Source organism: Euprymna scolopes, chromosome 40 (assembly GCF_053919585.1).
Source record: "Euprymna scolopes isolate OS-2025 chromosome 40, ASM5391958v1, whole genome shotgun sequence".
Classification (NCBI taxonomy): domain Eukaryota; kingdom Metazoa; phylum Mollusca; class Cephalopoda; order Sepiida; family Sepiolidae; genus Euprymna; species Euprymna scolopes.
The window spans coordinates 22,151,911-22,176,629 of record NC_136521.1 but is presented as its reverse complement, the minus strand read 5'-3'; the positions used below and the strand labels follow the sequence as shown (position 1 = coordinate 22,176,629).

At 33.9% G+C, this 24,719-nt stretch overlaps 1 protein-coding gene across 4 annotated transcripts in view; it reads right to left on the bottom strand.

Annotated features, from left to right (window-relative positions):
- Nucleotides 1-24,719, bottom strand: part of LOC145265423 (coiled-coil domain-containing protein 57-like) — a 146,831-nt gene that overhangs the window by 104,972 nt on the left and 17,140 nt on the right. For all 4 annotated transcript variants that reach the window (XM_080121253.1, XM_080121251.1, XM_080121252.1 and 1 more), the window contains 4 exons: nucleotides 14,940-15,094; nucleotides 9,992-10,160; nucleotides 7,953-8,074; nucleotides 4,521-4,609 (listed from right to left, as the gene is read on the bottom strand). In XM_080121253.1, the coding sequence (XP_079977379.1) occupies nucleotides 4,521-4,609; nucleotides 7,953-8,074; nucleotides 9,992-10,160; nucleotides 14,940-15,094 (535 nt within the window). The remainder of the gene's footprint in view (nucleotides 1-4,520; nucleotides 4,610-7,952; nucleotides 8,075-9,991; nucleotides 10,161-14,939; nucleotides 15,095-24,719) is intronic.

Sequence of the window (24,719 nt, the reverse complement as noted above, 5' to 3'; positions counted from 1 at the left end):
GACCATTAGAAGTGCGTCAACTGATCGATTTTCTGCAGGGGGGGGCCCAAAAAAGTGACATTTTAATGTTAAACATTACATATTTTTAAATCAATTTATAACTGCCCCCAAAATACAGCCGCCAAGTCTTCTACATAAAGTATACACGCGGCCGTTTATTTTGGGTCAACTTGTATTTAAAACCCGCTGAATCATGTCACGTGATCTTGGCGTCAGCAACCTCTAATGGCGGTCTTAATTTACAATATAAAAATGTTGTTATCGGTAAAAATAAATTAATTAAAGCTAAACTATGAACTTCTACGCTATGGCAACGTTACCAAAGTTATTACCACATTCAAAATAGTTAGACTCGATAGTTAAACGAAAAATAATAAGCCAAACATGTGAAGTAAAAAAAAAAAATGCTTACAAAAAATATTAACGGACGAAGTTTTTAAAAATAAAAACAGCTAGACGCCATTTTCCAGTCTTTAGAGTAAGGCAGACGAAGTGAGAGAGAGAGAGAGAGAGAGAGAGAGAGAGATGTCTAGACAGATTCGACAGGGGGGAGGGTCAACAACGCATGCGTCAGATGACGTCATGACGTCGTGACCTGATTTACTTTAAATAGTTGATAAACCGAACAAACTTTATATACGCCGCTTTAGTGTAGGTAGTTAAGGGTTGGTTCATTATCTAAACGTTTTGGGTTCGAATCGTGGTGTGAGATGTCTTTTTTTTTTTTTCGATTTTTTACATTTAAATATTGAACCCTGTATTATTTAAGCCATTTTTCACGTAACGTTCATTCGTTTTTCTGTTTTAATTTGTGTTTTACCCCCCCCCCCCGCTTAATTAAAATGTTGTTTTCTTTTCTTACTTCGCTTATAACAATGCTTACATCGTCATCGTCGTAATGCTCGACGACTTTCAAACATCTTTCACTTCTAGCTGGCCGATTTTATTTTCAAACTTCGCCTCAAGGGTTCGGCTTCGATCCTACCCCCCCCCCCCCCGGCTTCTTTTTAATTTAACACCACACACCCCTACAAACACCCGGGCAACGCCGGGTATCCCTCGCTAGTATATATATAAATCTCAAATGTCTGTTAGTGTGTATTTATGTTTGTCTTGCGAAAACTTTTGACACACAAAACAAAAACTAACAAAATTGGTATTGTTATAAAGGTCAGTCTCTCGGATGACAAATATCCAAAAATTGGCCAAAAAGATTAATTCTTTGACTGTCAACTGGGCCGTTTTTCACAAAAATGGGTCACTTTTTTCATTGATGTTTTTGCGAAATCATTATATGCCTTGCAATTACTAACCTTCTTTCAACAGCGGTGACGTCGTATGTCATGGTGGGTGCAGCGGCTAAACTTTTCACTTGTTTTTCACTTCCTTTTCCTCTTAGCGTTACAGGTTCGAGCCTGGCCTGCCTGTTTACTACTTTTTTTTTTCTTGCACTCACACAGGTACTTGCTGCTATTTTCATTTTTTTAGGGGGGGATAATTTTTTTTTTTTCTCGCTTGATTGAAACATCTCGTTTTAGGGCTCCGTTGCTCAATATCCTTACCATAAAACCTCTCCACACCCGGGCTATGCCGGGTAACCCTGCTAGTTCTTAATATGGGAAGGTTGAGGGTGTTTATTCATAGCCGCCAGTGAATTATAGTGCATAGTACAGGTCTTTATATCTTGAAAACTACTTGCCTCTGCAAATTTTAAATGAGATTTTCTTATTCAGCATAGTCGAAAACCTTTAAAAGTAGTCATTTTAAAGAAAATTGTGGAGGTGGACCTAATGTAAAAAAAATACAAAAAAAAAAAGATATTGTGAAATTTAAATTTAACTTGGAAAAACTATTTTAAAATAGAGCGGTACCAAAAATAAAACTACAAAAAAATAACCCCTTCTAGTTTGTACTGTCACAAAGATTTGAAAAAGTTGTCAACAAAAACGAATATACAACAAGTAAATGTTTTCAAACGCAAGATAAGTTACTTTTCTACCTAACTGGATAATTTTACTGTTTTTATTGGGTTTGTATTACATAGATTCGAAAAAGTTGTCAAAAACAAATGTATAACAAATATTATCAAAGGCAAGGTAAATTACTTTTCTACCAAACTGGATAATTTTTAGTGTTTTTATTTAATGTAAAATGTTTATTCAGCTTGAAAAACACAGCGTTTACCGCTATATTTGAAAATTGCAAATGGCAGCAGACTCTGTGTTAAACACGTTAAGTTTGGGAAAATGAGTTAAAACTAAAAACTGTACAAATTACTGTTAAATAATCACTGAATATATGTCAGCCTATGTCACGGTAACATATATTGAGTGAGTTTCTAACAGTATTTTGTATAATTTTGTAGTTTTAACTCATTTTCTCAAACACGGTCTGCTGCCATTTGCATTTTTCAAATATACCGATAAACACTGCATGTTTTTGAACCGATTAAACATTTTACATTAAATAAAAACACTAAAATCTTATCCACTTAGTTAGAAAAGTAACTTATCTTGCCTTTGATAACATTTATTTGTTATATATTTATTTTTCGATAATTTTTTCATATTTGTGTTTAGTAATACAAACCCTTTTTATTTAATGTAACGTTTAGTCGGCTCAAAAAACAGTGTTTATCGGTATATTTGAAAAATACAAATGGTGGTGGACACTGTTGATTATGTTAAGTTTAGGAAAATGAGTTAAAACTAAAAAACTATATAAAATACCGTTAAAAACCCACCGAATATGTCAACCTATGTCACGGTAATATATATTCGGTGGGTTTCAGACACTGTTTTGAATAGTTTTTAACATATTTTCCCAAACTTAACATATTCAACAGAGTCCACGACCATTTGTCTTTTTCAAATACATCGATAAACACTGTGTGTTTTTCGAGCTGATTAAACATTTTACATTAAATAAAAACACTAAAAAAAATCATCCAATTAGGTAGAAATGTAATTTACCTTACCTTTGTATTCATTTATTTGTTTTTGGATAACTTTTTCGAATCTGTGTATAGTAACGCCCCCCCCCCCTCACCCAAATACTAATTAAAAACTCACATTTTTTAATACAAAAAAAAAAAAAAATCGATTGTGTTTCAACATTTTAGCAACGTTCGGCTTAATCCATTGATTGTTGGCTGAGTCCAAGCCATGATTGACGGAAACTCCCAAGGACCGGATCCAATTCTGCAAGATTACCATTTTTTTACATTCTCACCTTTTTTCCCCCTTTTTGGGGTGGATTGCTGTACTAAGAATATAAGAAACATGCATTTTCTCTTTTTATTAGATTTTTCCATTACACCACATTGATCCACAGCAATGCGTGGCAGGGTACAGCTAGTATATATATATATATATATATATATATATATATATATATATAAACCAAAAATCAATAATAATAACAAAAATTTAGGAAGGTTATGGAGGGAAGTATTTATATAATGAAAGAGGAGTTAAGTTCAAGTCTGTTGTTGATGGAAGATTTATGTTTGGAGATGAAAGGTGCTTCCGAAATCCTTAGATTACCAAGGTTCTGAACTGAAGCAAAGATGCTGATCGATATGTTCTGATAGGTATTGTTGCATGGGGTGATGTGTTTGTAGAAGGAGGAGATACATGTGTTCAAATATTCCTTGATATGTAGATGTAAATGTCTGATGGTGCTACCTATGTAAGAGTTATTACACTTAGCACATTGCAGGTTATAGACAACATTCGTGCGTAGGCAAAATCCTGAGTTAGAAATTAGGCATGGAGTAGGTTTCAGGTGTGTTTTTTGGAGAGTTGTTGTTGTAGAGAGGTATCAGTGTGGATCAGTTGGATGTCTAGTTTCTCACTATGAATAGCCTTGTGGATTGTAGTGGAGATTCTGTCATTGAGGTTAAACAAGTTTGAAGAAGCAGGTGTTACAGTGTGTGTGATGTCTGCATATTTTTATTGTTGAGGCTGGATATGTTGAAAGTAACCATTAATAGAGGGTTTCATAAATAAATAAAAAATAAAATTTTTTGATTTTGAATATTATTATAGAAATATGTTTTTTTTTAAATTAATATATTGAATCCATACATTTTGTGTTTCATGAAGTTCAAACTGTTGGTGGCTAGTCATTTAGAGCAAGGTTTCTTAAACTTAGGACACCATGGAGACCCTGAACAGAGCAAATGTTTTTCACGGCGCACTAACAATATAAAAAATATATAAAAAACATTCATTTCGTATGTTAACTTATACTTGTTCATTAGTTTGTGATTTTACTATATTTTCACGTTTACAACCATTTTCTTTTGTTTTGATTAATAAAAAATTGTTGCATTTTTTTTAATTTATTTTTTTCATTAATTTTTCATGAACCATCCTGAAACTCTTAACACATGTAGTTATGTATCACATCTATTCCAGTAAAAAAAAATCAATAATTAAAATGTCTGCAGCCATATATAAAGCATTTAGTATTCTTTAAGAAAGGGCTTGAGAAACTCTGATCTAAAGAATCCTTACCTTGATTTGTTCGGCTTTAAATGCATTGTTTATTTCATCGATTTTTAAACGAAATTCATGTTCCTTTTTCTTCAGAGCATCATCAAAACCTGTAAAAAATTTTAATGGCATAGTTTTGGTAAATTGAATTCTTTTTGTAATTTTGGTAAATTGCATTCTTGTTTAATTTTGGTAAATTGAATTCTTTTTTAATTTTGGTAAATTGCATTCTTGTTTAATTTTGGTAAATTGCATTCTTGTTTAATTTTGGTAAATTGCATTCTTGTTTAATTTTGGTAAATTGCATTCTTGTTTAATTTTGGTAAATTGCATTCTTGTTTAATTTTGGTAAATTGCATTCTTTTTTAATTTTGGTAAATTCAATTCTTTTTTAATTTTGGTAAATTCAATTCTTTTTTAATTTTGGTAAATTCAATTCTTGTTTAATTTTGGTAAATTACATTCTTGTTTAATTTGGTAAATTACATTCTTGTTTAATTTGGTAAATTGCATTCTTGTTTAATTTGGTAAATTGCATTCTTGTTTAATTTTGGTAAATCGTATTTTTTTTACTTTTGGTAAATTGCATTCTTTTTTAATTTTTTTTTTTTTTTACACAGTGATCACCACTTATCAAGGCCCGGAAGCCACTCAGGGATAAGGGTTATTGCAAGTACATTAATTTAGTGAGGAGATTTGCTGAAGTGTTTACTTAAGGGGGCGGTTCATTAGGAATTTGTTAACATTGGACTTGAAGACATCCAAGTTGTAGTCCGGAGGGAAGCAGGCAGACGGAACAGAATTCCACAGACGTGCAGTTCTAGGAAAGAAGCTTTGTTCATGGAATCCGCATTTTGATTTAGGCACAGATAAAGAGTGGGGCAAATTTTTGACAGTGGATTCAGCTAGACGGGTGTTTTTCGTGAAAGATTGGCGAGGGGGGACCAGAGACTGGAGTTCAGACGAGCATCTGCCATGGAAATAACGATAAAACAAGGACAGGCTCGCAACATCTCTTCTGTGGGAGAGAGGTTGCAGGGTAGAGAAAAGGGCATCCCCACTAAGCCACGAAGTCTATTTTGTACTCTGTCAAGGCAGGATAGGCTGTTTTTAGCAGCTCCTGCCCAGATATGGCAACAGTATTCCATCCTTGGACGTACTTGGCTTTTATATAGATAGAGAATTGCATCAGTAGTGAGATATCTTCTGGAGCGACCTTGGCAACAGACTTGATGTACGTGTTCCATTTCAGATCAGGAGTAAAGGTCAAACCCAGAAGCTTGTCAAAACACGGAGCCTCACTCAGACGAGAGCCATCCATCACAATTAATGCCAGCTAGGGATCAGAGCGTTGATGATGTAAGGATAGGAGTTTGGTTTTGGATGCATTAAAGGAAACCAGCCACATCTTCCCCTACTGAACCACGCGCTCGAGATCAGAGGATAGAGAATCAGAGAGAACTTTGTCATTTACAGCCTTTGATGTGTTGCCGTAGATGGTTGTGTCATTAGCATAGATGTCAACAAATGATTTAAGTATGTGTTTAGGGAGGTCATTGACGTAGATCAGGAAGAGAGTTGGGCCCAGGATTGACCCCTGGGGGACTCCAGCATTTATATTGCAGGCCTCCGATTTTTGTCCATCGACCACTACTCTTATGAGCCTATCGGAGAGAAATGATTTAATGATTGAGAAAACATTTCCCGTTATACCATAGCTGGAAATCTTGTGAAGTAGACCCTTATGCCATACCTTGTCAAAGGCCTTTGATATGTCAAGAGCAATTGCCCTAGAAAGGAAGCCTTTGTCAAGAGATTCACTTATCCTGTGGGATATAACCGTCAGCACATCTGTGGTAGATCTTGCAGAGCGGAAACCATATTGAGTGTCACTAAGAAGGTTATTCCTGCTGAGGTGGTTGACTATTTCTCTATTTAATATGGATTCCAGCAACTTACTCATAACACAGAGGAGACTTATAGGTCTGTATTGAGAGGGAGATGACTTATCACCTGAATTCTTAAATATAGGGCAAACTGAAGAGGTCTTCCAGGGAGTCGGAAAGCACTTCTCCTTAAGGCAGCGCTTAAATAGTTTCGTAAGTATGGGAGCAAGTTCTGGTTGAAGCTTTTTTATACACTATAATTGGGATGCCATCAGGGCCAGTTGCTTTACTGGAATCTAGGTTCTTTATTAGTTTGGCGACCTCCTGCACGGATATTTGTATGTTACCTAGCTTGTTCTGTGTTATAGGAGGAAATATGGGGAGTTGATGGCCTTCGTCGCATAGGGTAGAATTAGCTGCAAAGTTCTTTGCAAATAGTTTGGCCTTGTCTGACGCTGACGAGATGACCTCTGGTCCATTGATAATGGTTGGTATAGAATGCACACTTCTGTTCAGAATTTTATTTGTTATTTGCCAAAACTGGTGGGATCCAAGTTGCTGATCAGCTACCTTGGATTTAACAGACTGGGCATATTGCTCTCTTGCATTAAAAAAAGACTGGGCATATTGCTCTCTTGCAATTAAAAAAGAATGCAATTTACCAAAATTAAAAAAGAATGCAATTTACTAAAATTAAAAAAGAATGGAATTCACCATTCTTTTTTAATTTTGGTGAATTGCATTCTTTTTAAATTTTGGTAAATTTAATTCATTTTTAATTTTGGCAAATTGATTTCTTTTTTAATTTTAGTAAATTGCATTCTTTTTTAATTTTGGTAAATTGCATTCTTTTTTTAATTTTGGTAAATTGCATTCTTTTTTAATTTCCACTTTTTTCACAAAAATTATTAGATTCTAAATGTTAGCATCGACAAAAAAAAAAAAGAAAATTTAAAAGCGTGTAACTATTTTTAAAAACTTCTCCCTCTCCTCTCCTTCAGTCCAGAAGGATTTCCTTTTTTCCTACAACAGATATTATAGTTTGATCATATTGTGAAGGCTAACAAAATATATTTCAGTTGGACACACCCAAAGTTGATTTGCATTGAATTTTAAAAAGAAAAATTATATGAGAAGATATGATGTATACGTGATGAAATTCATACTTAAATCTGATGACATCAGAGGAAGATTAAAGCTGGACTGTATAGGGAAGAGTGTGTAAAACAGGAGATTTTGATGGTTTGGTCAAATATTTGAATAGATAAGACTTTTTGAGTAGATGTAGAATAATTGATGTAGTGGAATCAAGCAAAACATGAAATGATAAGAATTAACTTGGGAAAAAGAAGGATAAATAAAGACCTGGCCAGAGATAGGTTAGGTTGGAAGTCAATTTCTACATATTTCAGTATATAAAACAGACATCAAACAAAATACGATGATGCATATGATATTTAATTTTTCTAGTTCCTATCTCAGCAATTATTTCTCAAGAATTTGTCATTTTGAAATTGCCAACTAGTTTGCAAATGAAGAAAAATGTAAAAGATCAAGAATTACTCACCAACAGCCAACTCTCTTTTCTGCAATTCAAAAGATTCTTCAGCTTGCAACAATTTTGCGTCTAATTTTCGTTTCATGTCTTCATATTCTTTACGTTCTTGATCTAATTTGAATTCTTTGCCCCTTCATGTTCAAAAGAAAAAAATACATAAAGAAAAAACATGAAAAGAATTAAAAAAAACACATCAACAGAAATGATAAACAAAAATATAAAAATTGTGATCAAAAAGTTTGGATAAACAATAAATATCATGACCTCGTTCAAAAACACACTAAAAATTTTTTTAAAAAACCACATCAACAGAAATTATGAATAAACAATAAATATCAAGACCATGTTCAAAAATATACTAAAAACATTTTAAAAAAAAAAAACATAATAGGAATCATAAATAAAAATATAATAAAAAAATGAGATCAATTAGACCAGCAAAAAGTTTGCATAAACAATAAATATCGAGACCACATTCAAAAACATACAAAAAAATTTTTTTAAATACACATCAACAGAAATCATAAATAAAAATATCAATTAGACCAGCAAAAAGTTTGCATAAACAATAAATATCGAGATCATGTTCAAAAACACACTAAAAAAATGATTGAATTAAAAAAAACAACTCATCATTATGAAAATAATATATTTTCATAATGATTGGATAAAAAACAACTCATCATTATAAAAATATATTTTTTTCATAATGATTGAATTAAAAAGAAAACTCATCATTATAAAAATATTTTTTTTTCATAATGATTGAATAAAAAACAACTAATCATAATGAAAATATATTATTTTCATAATGATTAATTTAAAAAAACAATTCATTATTATAAAAATATATTATTTTCATAATGATTTAATTAAAAAACAACTCATTACTATAAAAATATATATTTTTTCATAATGATTTAATTAAAAAAAAAGAACTCATCATAATGAAAATATTATATTTTCATAATGATTGAATTAAAAAAACTCATCATTATAAAAATATATTATTTTCATCATTGAATTAAAAAACAACTCATCATTATAAAAATATATTATTTTCATAATGATTGAATTAAAAAACAATTCATCATTATAAAAATATATTATTTTCATAATGATTGAATTAAAAACCTAACTCATTATAAAAATATATTATTTTCATCATTGAATTAAAAAACAACTCATCATTATAAAAATATATTATTTTCATAATGATTGAATTAAAAAACAACTCATTATAAGAATATTTTTTTTCATAATGATTGAATTAAAAAACAATTCATTATAAAAATATATTATTTTCATCATTGAATTAAAAAACAACTCATCATTATACAGATATATTATTTTCATGATTGAATTAAAAAACAACTCATCATTATAAAAATATATTATTTTCATCATTGACTTAAAAAACAACTCATCATTATAAAAATATTATTTTCATAATGATTGAATTAAAATAAAACACTTCATCATTATGAAAATATTATATTTTCATAATGATTGAATTAAAAAAAACAATTCATTATTATAAAAATATATTTTTTTTATAATGATTGAATTAAAAAAAAACAACTCATCCTAATAAAAATATTCTATTTTCATAATAATTGAATTAAAAAAAAAACTCATCATTATGAAAATATATTATTTTCATAATGATTTAATTAAAAAAAACAACTTATTATAAAAATATATTATTTTCATAATGATTGAATTAAAAAAAAACATCTCATCATTATAAATATATTATTTTCATAATGATTGAATTAAAAAAATAACTTATCATTATAAAAATATATTATTTTCATAATGATTGAATTAAAAAAACAACTCATCATTATAAAAATATATATTTTTCATAATGATTGAATTAAAAAGAAAACTCATCATTATAAAAATATATATTTTTCATAATGATTGAATTAAAAAGAAAACTCATCATTATAAAAATATAAATGTTTTCACAATTCAAACTTGACTTAGTCTTCACTTATTATCAAGATAAACTTCTGAATAAGAAAAATGGCTGAATCACTTACATTCTGTAATTATCTATTTCAGCTTGTTTTTCTCGTAATAGTTGTTGGAAGTGCATCCGTAATTCTGTCTGTGACTTTTCACATTCATATAGTTTCTTGAGACTTTCATCTTCTCTTATTTTCGCTTCACTGACTTCAATATTTGCAACATTCAATTTTGCTCCTAAATCTGCAGAATGCCATTTAAAAAATTATTACAAGTCTAAAATAAATAATGACAAAGAAAAACAAAGTTTAGTTTAACGTGCAAATGTAGGATTACAACCTAATATATGTATATTATTTTAAATATACACACTGGAAATGTGCTCTTATAATCCCCATTGGCAAGTTATAGTTTAAAAGACGTCATATTTCAATTAAGATTGGAGAATTGGTATGAGCTGCATAAATTAAAGACCCTGGTAATTACATGTTGTTTGTGCACAAAATAGTCGTAAAGTTACACTGAAGTTTTGAATTTCAGTAAAGAAATAATGAATGAAAGAATTAATCATTGGAATTTAACATATCATTATTTACTTACATGGAGATCACCACTTATTAAGGCCCGGAAGCCACTCAGGGATAAGGGTTATTGTGTGTACAGTAATCATTAGTATTGGAGATTTGATAGAGTGTCTTACTTAAGAAGGCGGTTTGTCAAGAATTTGTTTATGTTGGACTTGAAGACATCCAAGTTGTAGTCAGGTGGGAAACAGGCAAACAGAAGAGAGTTCCACAGTCGTGCCCTTCTGAGAAAGAAGCTCTGCTCATTGAATCTACGTTTTGATTTACGCACGGAAAAGAGTGGGGAAAATTATTGACAGTAGTTTCAGCCAGACAGGTGTTTCTCATGAAAGATTGGCAAGGGGGGACGAGAGATTGGAGCTCAGATGAGCACTTACCATGGAAATAACAATAAAACAAAGACAGGCTCGCAACGTCTCTTCTGTGGGAGAGAGGCTGCAGGGAAGAGAAAAGGGCATCTCCTACTAAGGTACAAAGTCTATTTTGTACTCTGTCAAGGCAGGTAGGCTGTTTTTAGCAGCTCCTGCCCAGATGTGGCAGCAGTACTCCATCATTGGACGTACTTGGCTTTTATACACATAGAGAATTACATCAGTAGTGAGATATCTTCTGGAGCGGTAGAAGGATCCCACCATTTTCCTAACATCCTTGGCAATAGACCTGATGTACATGTTCCATTTCAGATCAGGTGCAAAGGTCAAACCCAGAAGCTTGTCAAAACATGGAGCCTCCCCAAGATGAAAGGCATCCATTTCAATTGATGTCAGATGGGGGATCAGAGCGTTGATGATGTAAAGATACAAGCCTGGTTTTGGATGCATTAAAAGTAACCAGCCACCTCTTCCCCCACTGTACCACGCGCTCAAGATCAGAGGAGAGAGAATTAGAGAGAACTTTGTCATTTACGGCCTTTGATGTGTTGCCATAGATGGTCGTGTCATCAGCATAGATGTCAACGAATGATTTAAGTGTGTGTTTTGGGAGATCATTGATTTAGATCAGGAAGAGAGTTGGGCCCAGGATTGACCCCTGAGGGACTCAAGCATTAATACTGTGGGCCTCTGATTTTTGTCCATCAACCACTACTCTTATGAATCTATCAGATAGAAATGATTTAATGATTGAGAAAACATTTCCAGTGATACCGTAGCTGGAAATCTTGTGAAGTAGGCCCTCATGCTACACCTTATCAAAGGCCTTTGATATGTCAAGAGCAATTGCCCTGGAAAGGAAGCCTTTGTCCAGAGATTCACTAATCCTATGAGATATAACCGTTAGCACATCTGCTGTAGATCTTGCAGAGCGGAAACCATATTGCATGTCACTAAGAAGGTTGTTTCTATGAGGTGGTTGACTACTTCTTTATTTAATATGGATTCCAGCAACTTACTCATGACACACAGGAGACTTATTGGTCTGTACTGATAGGGAGCTGACTTATCACCTGAATTCTTAAATACAGGGCATACTGACAAGGTTTTCCAGGGTGTTGGGAAGCATTTCTCCTTAAGGCAACGCTTAAACAGTTTTGTAAGTATGGGGGCAAGTTCTGGTTGGAGCTTTTTCAGCACTATAACTGGAATGCCATCAGGGCTAGTTGCTTTACTGGAATCAAGGTTCTTGATTAGCTTGGTAATCTCACGCACAGATATTTGTATGTTGCATAGCGTGTTGTCCGTTATAGGAGGAAATACGGGGAGTTGATGGCCTTCGTTGCATAGGGTAGAATTAGCTGCAAAGTTCTTGGTAAATAGTTTGGCCTTGTCTGATGCTGATGAGATGACCTCAGGTCCATTGATGATGTTTGGGATAGAACGCACGCTTCTGTTCAGGATCCTGTTTGCTATTTGCCAAAACTGGTGGGAACCAAGTTGCTGCTCAGCTACTTTGGATTTAACGGACTGAGCATATAGCTCTCTTGCATGTTTTATTACTCTTTTACAGTGGTTGCTGGCTGTCCTGAAAGCAGCTTTCGTCTCAGTACATCTATTACATTGGTAGCTATGGAAAAAGTGATTTCTGTGCGCGATAGCAGCAGCACATTCAGGGGAGAACCATGGCTGGCTGTTAGGTTTTTGTTGGAATTTTTTGGATGGTATGAATCGGTCTAGGCCTACAATTAACCATTCGGTCAGGTCTGATACTATAGAGGACACATCCTTTTTAAACATGGAATGCAGAGGTAGATCAGATATAAATGTACGGAAGCTATCCCAGTCAGCCATAGAGTATCGATATACAGTACAGTGTAGAGGTACGTCTGAAGACTTATTACATTTCATTTTTATCTTAAAACTGCTACAACGGAGTGGTCAGAAGATCTCAGAGGAAATAGAACAAACATGAACATAGCTCAGGGGAAGTTGTGAGGAAAAGGCTTGCATACTGACCGGTAGTATCGGGCACACGGGTGGGTTCATGAACAATCTGAGTGAGGTCATAGGCAGTGGCAAAATCATGACAGAACCTCCCCTCGTCATCAGTCTTATTTGAGTGGGTCAGCCATTCCACATTATTGACACTGAAGTCACCGCAAATGTGACTTTTAGCCGAAGGATGAGCAGACAAGATGTGGTCAATTTTCTCAGATATGTTCTTAAAGATAGTAACCCCACCGTTGTGGGGGCAATAGAGGACAAATTAGATTACAAAAATGAATATCTTTATATTTGAACCTATCAAGATAATAGAAAGCTCAATATCTAAATAAAAGTACAAACTTTTTAAAGTTTTTTACAAGAATTTCTTTTAAAAATTCCTTCAAACATTTTTTTAAGGGATTTCTTAAAAATTATAAGGAAATGTAAAATATAAATGAAATAGGGAGGAGGATGGAATAGAGTGGAGTAAAAAAAATAGAAAGAGGGAAAAATTAACATTTTAAATAAGTATAATATACTAGGTGTCCTTACCTGGTGTTGCCCTGTAGTGGGTTTACTTTCAATTTATTTCGATTTTATACTGATTTTATTTTTTTTATGGTTCAGAAGTGAATTTATTTCATAACAGAATTATAAAATTTAGAATAAAAAAAATGAAGAAATGAAAAATAATTAATAAATTAAGAATAACAAAAATATTCAAAAGAAAATGGTTGCAATAGGCAAATTAAATTTTAAAAATTAATGGAAATGTTTGTTGCTACTCTATTCTAAATAAGCCCCCCCCCCCGAAATTTTTGTCTTCCGGTTATATATTCATAAAAAAATCAATACAGTGCAAGTGTCTCTGCTCATTGAACGAACAACAACAAAAAAATTAACAAAAAAAAGAAAAACTTCTGTCACATTTGCTCTTCTTTATCAACATAACTACGTACGGCTACAGCAGTCATTGTTCATTCTTTAAGGAGGGATGAAGGGTTTTCATTTATCACTTGTATTAACTTGGGGATTGGACTCTGTTTTAACTAGTGTTTTTTCTTTCTTTTCCTGTCTTTTTCTAGGCAAGTTGAATTAAATAAGTTTTCCAGATTATGAGTTTTTGAGTAAAGGCTAATCTTTGTCCCTTTTCTTTAGTTCTTGGGCATCTGAGTCACTAATTTACAGGATGCTTTGCGAATCTTCAAAGGTTTTGAAGATTTCCTTTACTGTTCATCCTTAGGACCAGTCTGAATCATGCCAGAGAACCTTGTACAACTCCTGGCGAACTCTGCAACTCAGCAACTGGGAAACTCACTAAAATGGGCGTGCAGCTTTGTTTTAGAAGGTAGCTGGGTTGGTGAGACACGGTTGCTCTTCTCAACCAATTAAAGATCGCCACGCAATTCTCTGCCACAAGACAATTTATCAACCATCATGCTGGACTTGTTGCATATCAACTAAGCTTCAAAGACATCTGTGATTCTAACAACCCATTGATGACCCATCTTGACTTAGCTAGACATTGTTTTATCAACAATTCAAGAACCACAGTAGATTTTGGTAATTCCTATCAATTGGGAATCAATTATTGTTTCCTTTGCTTGTTTTTCTTTCCGTTCAATCTATCACCCAGTTATATACAAATGATATATATATATATATATATATATATATATATATATCCTGATATATACTAGTGGACAAATAGCTATTGTAATCAGGGTCCATATTAGAAATATTGTAATACTTTCATTAATTATAGCAATTAGTATGCACCAATCCCCCTCATTGGCCTAGTTGTTGAATCTCGTGGTGCTAGCCACACTGGAGCTCTGCATTATACAACGGTGTATTTTAAACATTATTTTTTGTTTTTAAAAATATTTTTTGTTCCAATCAAAAAAAATCATTCAAAAAAACAAAATCATTTTCTTAATAACATGTTGCAATGATCAACAATAAAAACTGATAAATATATCTTCATTTTGTAGGAAGAAACCCATTCATAAAAAAGATTTGAGCAAGAGACTAACTTTACTTCATATATTAAATACGAATATAAAAGGGGACCTGACCTTTGACCATTATTTCAAAATGATCAAGTTCCTTGTCTCTTTGGGAAATCAACTGGATGTTATATTGAAAAGATTCTTTTAGTTTTGTGTATTTTTTCTCAAGATGTTCCAGTTTGGTAGATTTTTCTGTACACAACTCTTCCAATGAGTCCACTCTGAAAGACAAAAAAAAAAAAAAAAAAAAAAAAAAAACCTATATATATATATATATATATATATATATATATATATATATATATATACACATACATATTATTATGAACAAGGATGAAAATCTGACATGTATAGTTATTAAAAGCAGAGGTGAAGAGACCTAAAAACCTGATGACGAACATTTTCTCATCTTGAAAACATGTGCACTAAACAGGCAAATCATTGTCAAGTTTTTAGGTCTCTCCATCCATGATTTTAATACCACACACACACACACAAATATATATAAGATTTAACAAAAGCTTTTAAAAACACCTTTAAATTCAAATATGGCACCATGTATGGATTTAGTCTCTTTGTGGAGTCGGAATTACTTTTTCATACCTTTTATATTCTTTTATGTTTTCTCTTATGATTTCTGAAAGCTTCCAATTCATTTTAACATTACTTATCCTTTTCAATCCAAGGAAAAAAAACAGCAAAAAAAAACTATATTTTTCCTGAGAAACTCATCTAAGTTTCTGATGATTTGTTTGATATATTCATGCCATTCAATGTTTGTTTGTTTGTTCTGTTTTACGGCATATCAACCACTTTGGGGTCATTTAATGCCGAAAGGTTCGTTATGTTGTGTTAAATATTGGTTTGTTCTTCTTAAGGTTTTTCTTTTTTTTTGGGGGGGGGGTCTTTCCTTATATTTTTGAGTATATTTTAGTTTCTTTCAGAAAATTGATAATTTTTTGGGGATCAATCTTGTTTAATATTGTTTTCAGATTTTTTTCTTGGTAATACTTTGTTCGGATTTGTTCAAGGTCAATGCAGTTTGTCAGTATATGGTGTATTGTGTAGGGTTCTTGACACGTTATACAGTTTGGTGTCTCCTCCCCTTTTAGTAGATGTGAGTGGGTGATGTGAGTGTGACCTATTCGCAGTCTGGTCATTACTACCTCTTCCTTTCTTGTTAACTTTTTGGTGTTTCTCGTTCCAATATTTGGTGTTATTTGGAATAGTTTGTTTTTGGTGCATGAGCTCCAGTTTTCTTGCCATTTTCTCTTCAAAAATGTGTTTATTTTAGTCTTTAGGTCTGTATAGGGGATTTTTCCACTTATGTGGTTTTGTTGCAGAGTTTCCTTTGCTGCCTTATCTGCTTGTTCATTCATGTATATGCCGATATGGCTTGGTATCCAGCAAAAGATAATGTTTTTTTTCATGGTTATGGCATCTATTTTGTTTAGCAATTTTGTAATAAGTGGGTTTGTCATTTTTTTTTCTTTTAGAGATATGAGTATTGAAAGTGAGTCAGTAAATATGATATATTTTTGATGGTCATCATTGGTTATTATATTCAGTGCCGAATCTATGGCTGTTGCTTCTGCGCTGAAAATAGAAGATTCGTTTGGGAGCCTTTTCTTTAGTTTTATTTTTTTGTGGATGGCTGCGCATCCTACTTTATCTCCATCTTTTGATCCGTCAGTGTAAATTTGTGTATATTCTTTGTATGTATTCTGGATGATAAGTAGTTCTTCATGGAAGGTTGATGGGTGGGTTTTCGTTTTGGGATATTTATTTAATTTTAATATTATGTGTGGTTGTTTGATCATCCAGGGTGGAGTTTTTGATTTGTTATATTTATGTATTTTTGTAATGTCCATTTGGGCTTCTGTGAGAAGGTTTTTTATCCGGAGGCTGTAGGGCTTGATGATATTTTCTTTCTTGTTGAAGAGATGTGTGTATTGTGGGTGGAGGGTACATTGGTATGCAGGATTTGTTGGACACGATACCAGCTTTAGGTAATATTGTAGCGCTAACTTCTGTCGTCTTAGAATCAGTGGAGGCTCATGGGCCTCTATATAGAGGCTTTCTACTGGAGAGGTTCTAAATGCTCCCAAGGCTAATCTTAATCCTTGATGATGGATTGTATTTAGTTCTTTTATGTAGGACTTCCTTGCTGCTCCATAGATGAAGCATCCATAGTCCATTTTAGATCTGATTAGAGTTTGGTATAATTTCAATAATGTGACTTTGTCTGCACCCCAATCGGTGTGTGCTAGGACTTTGATCAATTGCATTGTCTTTTGGCATTTTGCTTTTAAATATTTTATATGCGGTATAAAGTTCAATTTTTTATCGAATATAATACCTAAATATTTATGTTGGTCGGTGAGTGGGATGTTCTTGTTATCCAGTTTCAGGTTGGGGTCGTGGTGGAATTTTCGTAATTTGCAAAAGTGGATGCATTTAGTTTTTTCCTCTGAGAATGTAAATCCATTTTCTATGGCCCATTTGTTTATTTTATTCAGACAGAGTTGTAGTTTGCGTTCGGCTGTTTGTATATATTTAGATTGGTAGTATATAAGTAGGTCGTCCACGTATAGGGCGTTTTCAATTCCTGGGTCTATGTTTTTTATGATATTGTTTATTTTAATGTTGAAGAGGGTGACAGACAGGATACTGCCTTGGGGGACCCCCATTTCTTGATCTTTTTGGACTGAATAAGTGTTGTCCATCCGTACTTGGAAGTTTCTATTTGTTAAGAAATTTCTGATAATTTCTGGCATTCTACCCCTAAGTCCTAGTTCATACAGGTCTTTTTGGATTCCGTATTTCCAAGCGGTGTCATACGCCTTTTGCATGTCAAAAAAAATTGCTATTAGATGTTCTTTTTTTGCAAATGCTTCTCTTATGCGTGTTTCCAGTTTTATTAAGTGATCGGTGGGGCTTCTATTTTTCCTGAAACCCGACTGGCTTTCTGTAATTAGATTTTTGCTTTCCAAGTACCAATTTAACCTTTCGTTAATCATTCTCTCAAAAGTTTTGCACAGACAACTAGTTAGTGCAATGGGTCGGTAGTTTGTTGGGTTTGTATGGTCTTTTTTTGGTTTGGGTATTGGGATTACTGTTGCCTGCTTCCAGTTTTTTGGAATGTTGTTAGTTATCCATATCTCATTGTAAATTTGTAATAAGTAGTCCAGTGATGGTTTTGGTAGTTTTTTGAGGAATTGATAATGGATCTCGTCGGGGCCGACTGCTGTATCGGGAGATTTGTTTATTGCCTCCTCTAGTTCTGCACTGTTGAATAATTGATTGTAGTTTTCTTCATTTTTTGATTTGAAGTTTATTTTTATTTTTTCTTCATTTTTCTTTATAGCTTGGAATTTTTTATTTTGGTTTTTTGATGATGAGTTCATTGAGAATTGTTCTGCTAATTTATTTGCGATATTTTGTTTGTCGGTAATCTTTGTGTTGTCGCATATAAGGTGTTTAATAGGGTTCTTTGTATTTTTTCCTGCTATTTTTCTGACCATCTCCCATACTTTTTTGTGTTTTGTGTTTTGATTAATTTTTGTTACATAGTCTTTCCACGAGTTCCGTTTTGATTCTTTGATAGTTTTCCGTGCTTTGGCTTTGCTGTTTTTATAGGTGTCCAAATTTTCTTTCGTTGGACTGTTTTTGAATTTCCTTAGGTTTGCACGTCTGGCTCTTATAGCTTCTTTGCATTCTTTATTGTACCAGGGTTTGTTATATTTTGTAGTAGTAGAACTTTTTGGTATGTTCTCCTCGGCTATTGTGAGTAGGGTGTTGCTGAAATATGTGATGTGTTCTAAGTCAGGATTCGCTTCAGGTATTAATCTGTATTGACATGTATTTTGGAAATTTTCCCAATTTGCCTTTTGTAAATTCCAGCGGGGTGTTTTGTCTTCTGGCTTGGGATTCTCGTTTTCTATTATGATTGGGAAGTGGTCACTTCCGCATGTATCCTTATGTGTTCTCCAGCTATAATCCATGTATATAGTTGGGTCACATAGTGTTATATCGATTGCTGATAGGGTTCCCGTTGGTGGGTGCATATATGTATTCTCTTTGTTGTTGAGTAGGCATAGATCATTTTGGTTAATTATTTTTTCTATGGTTTGGCCTCTTTTGTTGTTTTTTTTACTGCCCCACCATATATTGTGACTATTGAAGTCTCCCAACAGTAGAAAAGGTTTAGGTAGTTGTTTGATTATATTGTTTAATTCTGTTTCGTTTATTGTTTCATTTGGTGGTATATAGAGTGAGCATAGGGTTACTGTTTTGTGTAGTGTTGCAGTTATTGCAACAGCTTGCATATTTGTTTTTAAGTTCACTTTGCTGTGTGGAATGTTTTCGTTTATCAGTATTGATGATCCACCGGTGGCTTTGCATGATAATTTGTTTATGTGGTTGTATATTGAGTAGTGTTTTATGTTAATTGTGTCATTTTCTTTTAAGTGTGTTTCCTGTAGGCAAATTATTGCAGGACATAAGGATTTGATAAGTATTTGCATTTCTTCGATATTAATTTTTAATCCTCTTATGTTCCACTGTAGGATTTTGTTAGTCATGGTTTATATTTTCTTTTGGTTTTGGACTGTTGGTGTTTATGTCTACGTCCATAGTTTCGATGTTAGTTTGGGTGTTTCTTTTGGAAGTGGATGGTCTGTTTCTTGTTTCTGGTGAGAGGCTTTTTTTGGGTTTTGGTCTGGGACTTTTAGATTTACTTTGTCTTGACTGTCTTTTTTGGCTACCAGTTTCAACTAGGTCAAATTTATTTTCATTTTCAATTAATACTAATTCTGTTTTTTGTTTGTCATTTTGTTTTTGGGGGGTAGTTTTTTTGTTGTTCTGTTCTATTTCCATTTTTTCTGTTGTTGTGTGTTTATTTTTAACATCTGTTTTTGTCCTTGTTAGTGACTTGGATCTTTCACGTTTTGATAATTGAGGAGGTTTCATTTCTTTAGAGATTGATTCCTCAATATTGATGGAAGTTTTTCTGATTTCCTTTGTTTCGTTTTCTTTTATACTGGGTTGTTCGTTTCTGACTTTTATTTGGCTGTTAGAATTTATTTTCAGTTCTGATAAAAAAGATTTTAATTCTTCAAGTATGTTCTTTAGTTCTTTTGCTAGGTTTGCAATTTCTGGAGCAAGGTTTAGTTCATTGTAGTTGTACATTTTGTTTGCTTGTTGGGTTATTGTGGCATATGAGTTTTTGGTGCGATTTGTGACTTCTTTGCGGGCTTCTTGGAAGGTTATATTTTTTTGATATTTGATTGTTATTATTTCCTTCTCTTGCTTATATATTTTGCACTGTTTTGAGTGAGAGTGGTGCTCTTCTTGACAGTTTGTGCATTTGGTTTTATTTGGACAGTCTTCTTCATCGTGGTCTGGGTTTTTTTCACTGCAGTTTCCACATGTGAAGAATCTTAGACATTGGTCTTTATTATGTCCAAACTTTTGGCAGTTGTAGCATTGTAAAGGTTTTGGAATGTATTGTTCTATTTTCGTTCTTTCATAACCTATATTGATGGTCTCTGGTATTTGAGGATAATTGAATGTTAATATATAAGTGTTTGTATATATTACCTCTCCTTTTTTTTTAAATGTGATTCTTTTTACATCTGTGACCCCTTGGTTTTTTAGTTCTGTTTTGATTTCTTCTGTTGTGCAGACGGAGATTTCCTGGTTTTTTATGACTCCTTTGGAGTAGTTTAGTGTTTGGTGTGGATAAGCTTTGATGTTTGTTTCATGCAATTTTTGTAGTTGAAGTAGAGTTTTGGCCTGTTTTTTATTTTGTACTTCTACCAATATGGTACCATTCCTTAATTTTTTGACATTTTTAGGTGTTATTTTGCTTGATATTACCTTTTGGATAATGAAGGGTGACATTTTAGTTAACGGTATATTAGACGTTGCTTCTAGCACGATGAATCTTGGAAAGTTTGTATCTTCATTGTCGCTGTCAGAGTCTATTTCTGTGTGTGGTCTCTTGGATTTTTTGGCATTCATAATAATTTTTGAAAAATTCATCAGCCATGCTCCCCACCCTCCTCGGAGCCCCTTATGGGGAAGAACTATGAGGGGGTAAATCCCATTCGCCTCGGTTTTCCAGGGCTACATAGCTGGTATACTCAAACATGGGGAGGTTTCCAAGCATTCACAATATATGGTTATGCCCACCCAAGTATGGGATTTCCCTGTATTTTTATTATTCCTGATGGTTACCTTTTTCCCAGCTTGATTGACCCTTCAGCCATCGCTTATTAACTCAGTTTATTGTTTATGTTGAGTGTTAGTGTGTTTTTGTTTGGATTGTCTGAATTAGTGCTTGTCATGACCAACCGATTGATTGGATCGGGCCTATCCAACCTCCCGTCTAGCCTAGTAAGGGCCAAAGTGGTGTGTTGTAGTATCATGTTATTATTTCCTAGGCATGTTCCACTCAACCACCAGGATCCCGTTCTTAATGCATTACGGGTTGCCACCAACGGTCAACTGGTGGTCCCATTGAAGGATTTTTACCCTCTGCAGGGGGGCAGTTGGTATGTTCTATCGCCCTACCAACTAGGCAAAAAAAAAAAAAAAAAAAAAAAAAAAAGGGGTGAGGAGGTGAAGGAAAAAGAAAACGAGGGAGGGGAAGGGGAGGAGAATGTTGTTTTTGTTTTTGTTTTCGCAGAACATGACTAAGTTTTGCAAAAGGGAATAAAAAAACAAAGACATCTATGTAGGTGCGTTTCATCTCAGGAAGTCAGTAGACAGCCTGATCTGGTAGCACCAGTGCCATTCAATGAAACACGTGTAAGATGCAGTAATAAAACAATATGACTGTGAATTAAGTGAATACTTCTGTGACTTTGGAATGTTTAATAAAGTTATATGCATATAACTTCTTTACTTTTTTTTTAAAGATTTTAGACGTAGAGTAACTCTCTCACGCCATAGAAAACACCTATAATAATTAATAATCAGTCAATAAATTACATAACAAAAATACACTCATTTCATTTCAGTTACACATCCATATTTGAATTATAACGGACATATTTGGGGTTTTTTTTTTTTTTTACATAGGCATCACCACATTATCAAGGCCCAGAGGCCACTCAAGGATAAGGATTAAAGAGTGTACAGTAGAAATTGGACAATATAGTAATCATTAGTAATGAAAATTTGGTAAATTTGATAACTTATATGGAACGGCTCATCAAGAACTTATTTACATTAGACTTGAACACAACCATATTGTAGTCAGCCGGAAAGCAGGAAAACGGAAGACAATTCCACAGGCGTGCAGTTCTAAGAAAGAAGCTTTGTTCATGGAATCTACGTTTAGGTTTAGGCACAGATAAAGAGTGGGGGAAATTATTGATAGTGTTTACAGCTAGACGAGTGTTTCTTGTGAAAGTTTGGCGAGGGGGGACCATAGATTGAAGCTCAGTCGAACACTTTCCATGAAAATAACGATACATCAGAGACAAACTCGCAACATCTCTTCTGTGAGATAGAGGTTGCAAGGAGGAGAAAAGGACATCTCCTACGAGGCTACGAAGTCTATTTTGAACTCTATCAAGGCAGGACAAGTCCTTTCTAGCAGCTCCTGCCCAGATGTGGCAACAGTATTCCATCCTTGGACGTACCTGGCTCTTATATAGATAGAGAATAGCATCAGCAGTGAGATATCTACCGGATCGATAGAAAGATCCCACCATTTTTCCAGCGGCCTTGGCAACAGATTTGATGTACGTGTTCCATTTAAGATCAGGAGTAATGGTCAAGCCCAGAAGCTTGTCAAAACTTGAGGCCTCCTGAAGACGAGAGCCATTCATTTCAATTGATGCCAAATGTGGATTAGAAAGTTGATGATGTAAAGAGAGAAGCTTGGTTTTAGATGCATTAAAAGTAACCAGCCACTCCTTTCCCCATTGTACTACGTGCTCAAGATCAGAGGAGAGAGAATTGGAGAGAACTTGGTCGTTTACTGTCTTAGATATGGTACCATAAATGGTAGTGTCGTCAGCATAAATGTCTACAAATGATGTAAGGATGTGATTTGGAAGATCATTAATGTAGATCAGGAAAAGAGTTGGGCCCAGGATGGATCCCTGAGGGACACCAGCATTAATACTGTGAGCTTTTGATTTTTGCCCCTCAACTACTACTCTTATGAACCTATCAGAAAGAAATGATTTAATAATTGAGAAGACTTTTCCAGCTATACCATAGCTAGCGATCTTATGAAGTAAACCTTTATGCCATACCCTATCAAAGGCTTTAGATATGTCAAGAGCAATTGCCCTAGAAAGATTGCCACCGTCGAGAGATTTGCTAATCCTATGCGATATAACTGTAAGCACATCTGCTGTAGATCTAGCAGAACGGAAACCATATTGAGTGTCACTAAGAAGGTTATTTTTGTTGAGATGGTTGATTACTTCTGTATTTAACACAGATTCTAGCAACTTACTCATGACGCACAGGAGACTTATTGGCCTGTACTGAGAGGGGGATGAGCGATCACCTGAATTCTTAAATACAGGGCATACTGATGAGATTTTCCAGGGAGATGGGAAACTATTCTCCTTAAGACAACGTTTAAACAGTTTTGTAAGTATGGGCGACGTTTAAACAGTTTTGTAAGTATGGGCGCTAGTTCAGGTTGAAGTTTTTTTGAGTACTATAATTGGAATACCGTCAGGGCCAGTTGCTTTACTGGAATCAAGGTTTTTGATTAGCTTGGCAACATCACGTACAGGTATACATATATCACATAGCGTGTTTTCTGATACAGGAGGAAATATTGGGGGTTGTCGGCCTTGGTCGCAAAGGGTAGAATTAGCTGCAAAGTTCTTGACAAAGAGTTTGGCTTTGTCTGATGCTGACGAGATTACCTCAGGTCCATTGATAATAGTTGGGATGGAGCACACGCTTCTGTTCAGGATTCTGTTTGATATTTGCCAAAACTGGTGGGAACCAAGCCGCTGCTCAGCTACTTTGGACTTAACAGATTGAGCATACAACTCTCTTGCGTTCCTTATTACTTTCTTACAATGGTTGCTGGCAGTCCTGAAAACGGCTTTAGTTTCCATACATCTATTACGTTTGAAGCAGTGAAAAAAATGATTTCTGTGCGCAATGGCAGCAGCACATTCTGGAGAGAACCATGGCTGGCTGTTAGGTTTTTGCTGAAACTTTTTAGAGGGTATGAAATGGTCAATACCTACAATTAACCATTCAGTCAGGTCTAATACTATAGAGGACACATCCTTTTTAAACATGGAATGCAGAGGTAGATCAGATATAAATGTACGGAAGCTATCCCAGTCAGCCTTAGTGTATCGATATACTGTACGATGAAGAGGTACGTCTGGGGACTTATTACATTTCATTTTTATCTTAATTGATACAACAGAGTGGTCGGAAGATCCAAGAGGCGACAGAACAGAAACTGAACATAGTTCAGGGCAAGTTGTGAGAAAAAGGTCTAGTAGGCTCGCATACTGGCCGTCATTGTTTCAAAAAGAAAATGAATTGCATATCTTTTTAAATATATTAACGGCTATATATATTATATAAAAAATAATAATCTTACTCGTTTCACAATGCTATGCCCCACTCCTTTTTGAATTTCCAAGCACTTTTTTGTTTCTGAAACGGAACACGATCATACATTTTGTTAAATTAAAAAATATATTTTCAAATATTTGTACATTGCTATATTCAACCACTTGATGAATCAACATTCCTGTCCCTTGTCCTAATTTAGATTTTAGTTGACAACACATATATACTTGAACAGACTAATAATAAACAAAAACTTGAAATATTAATGGC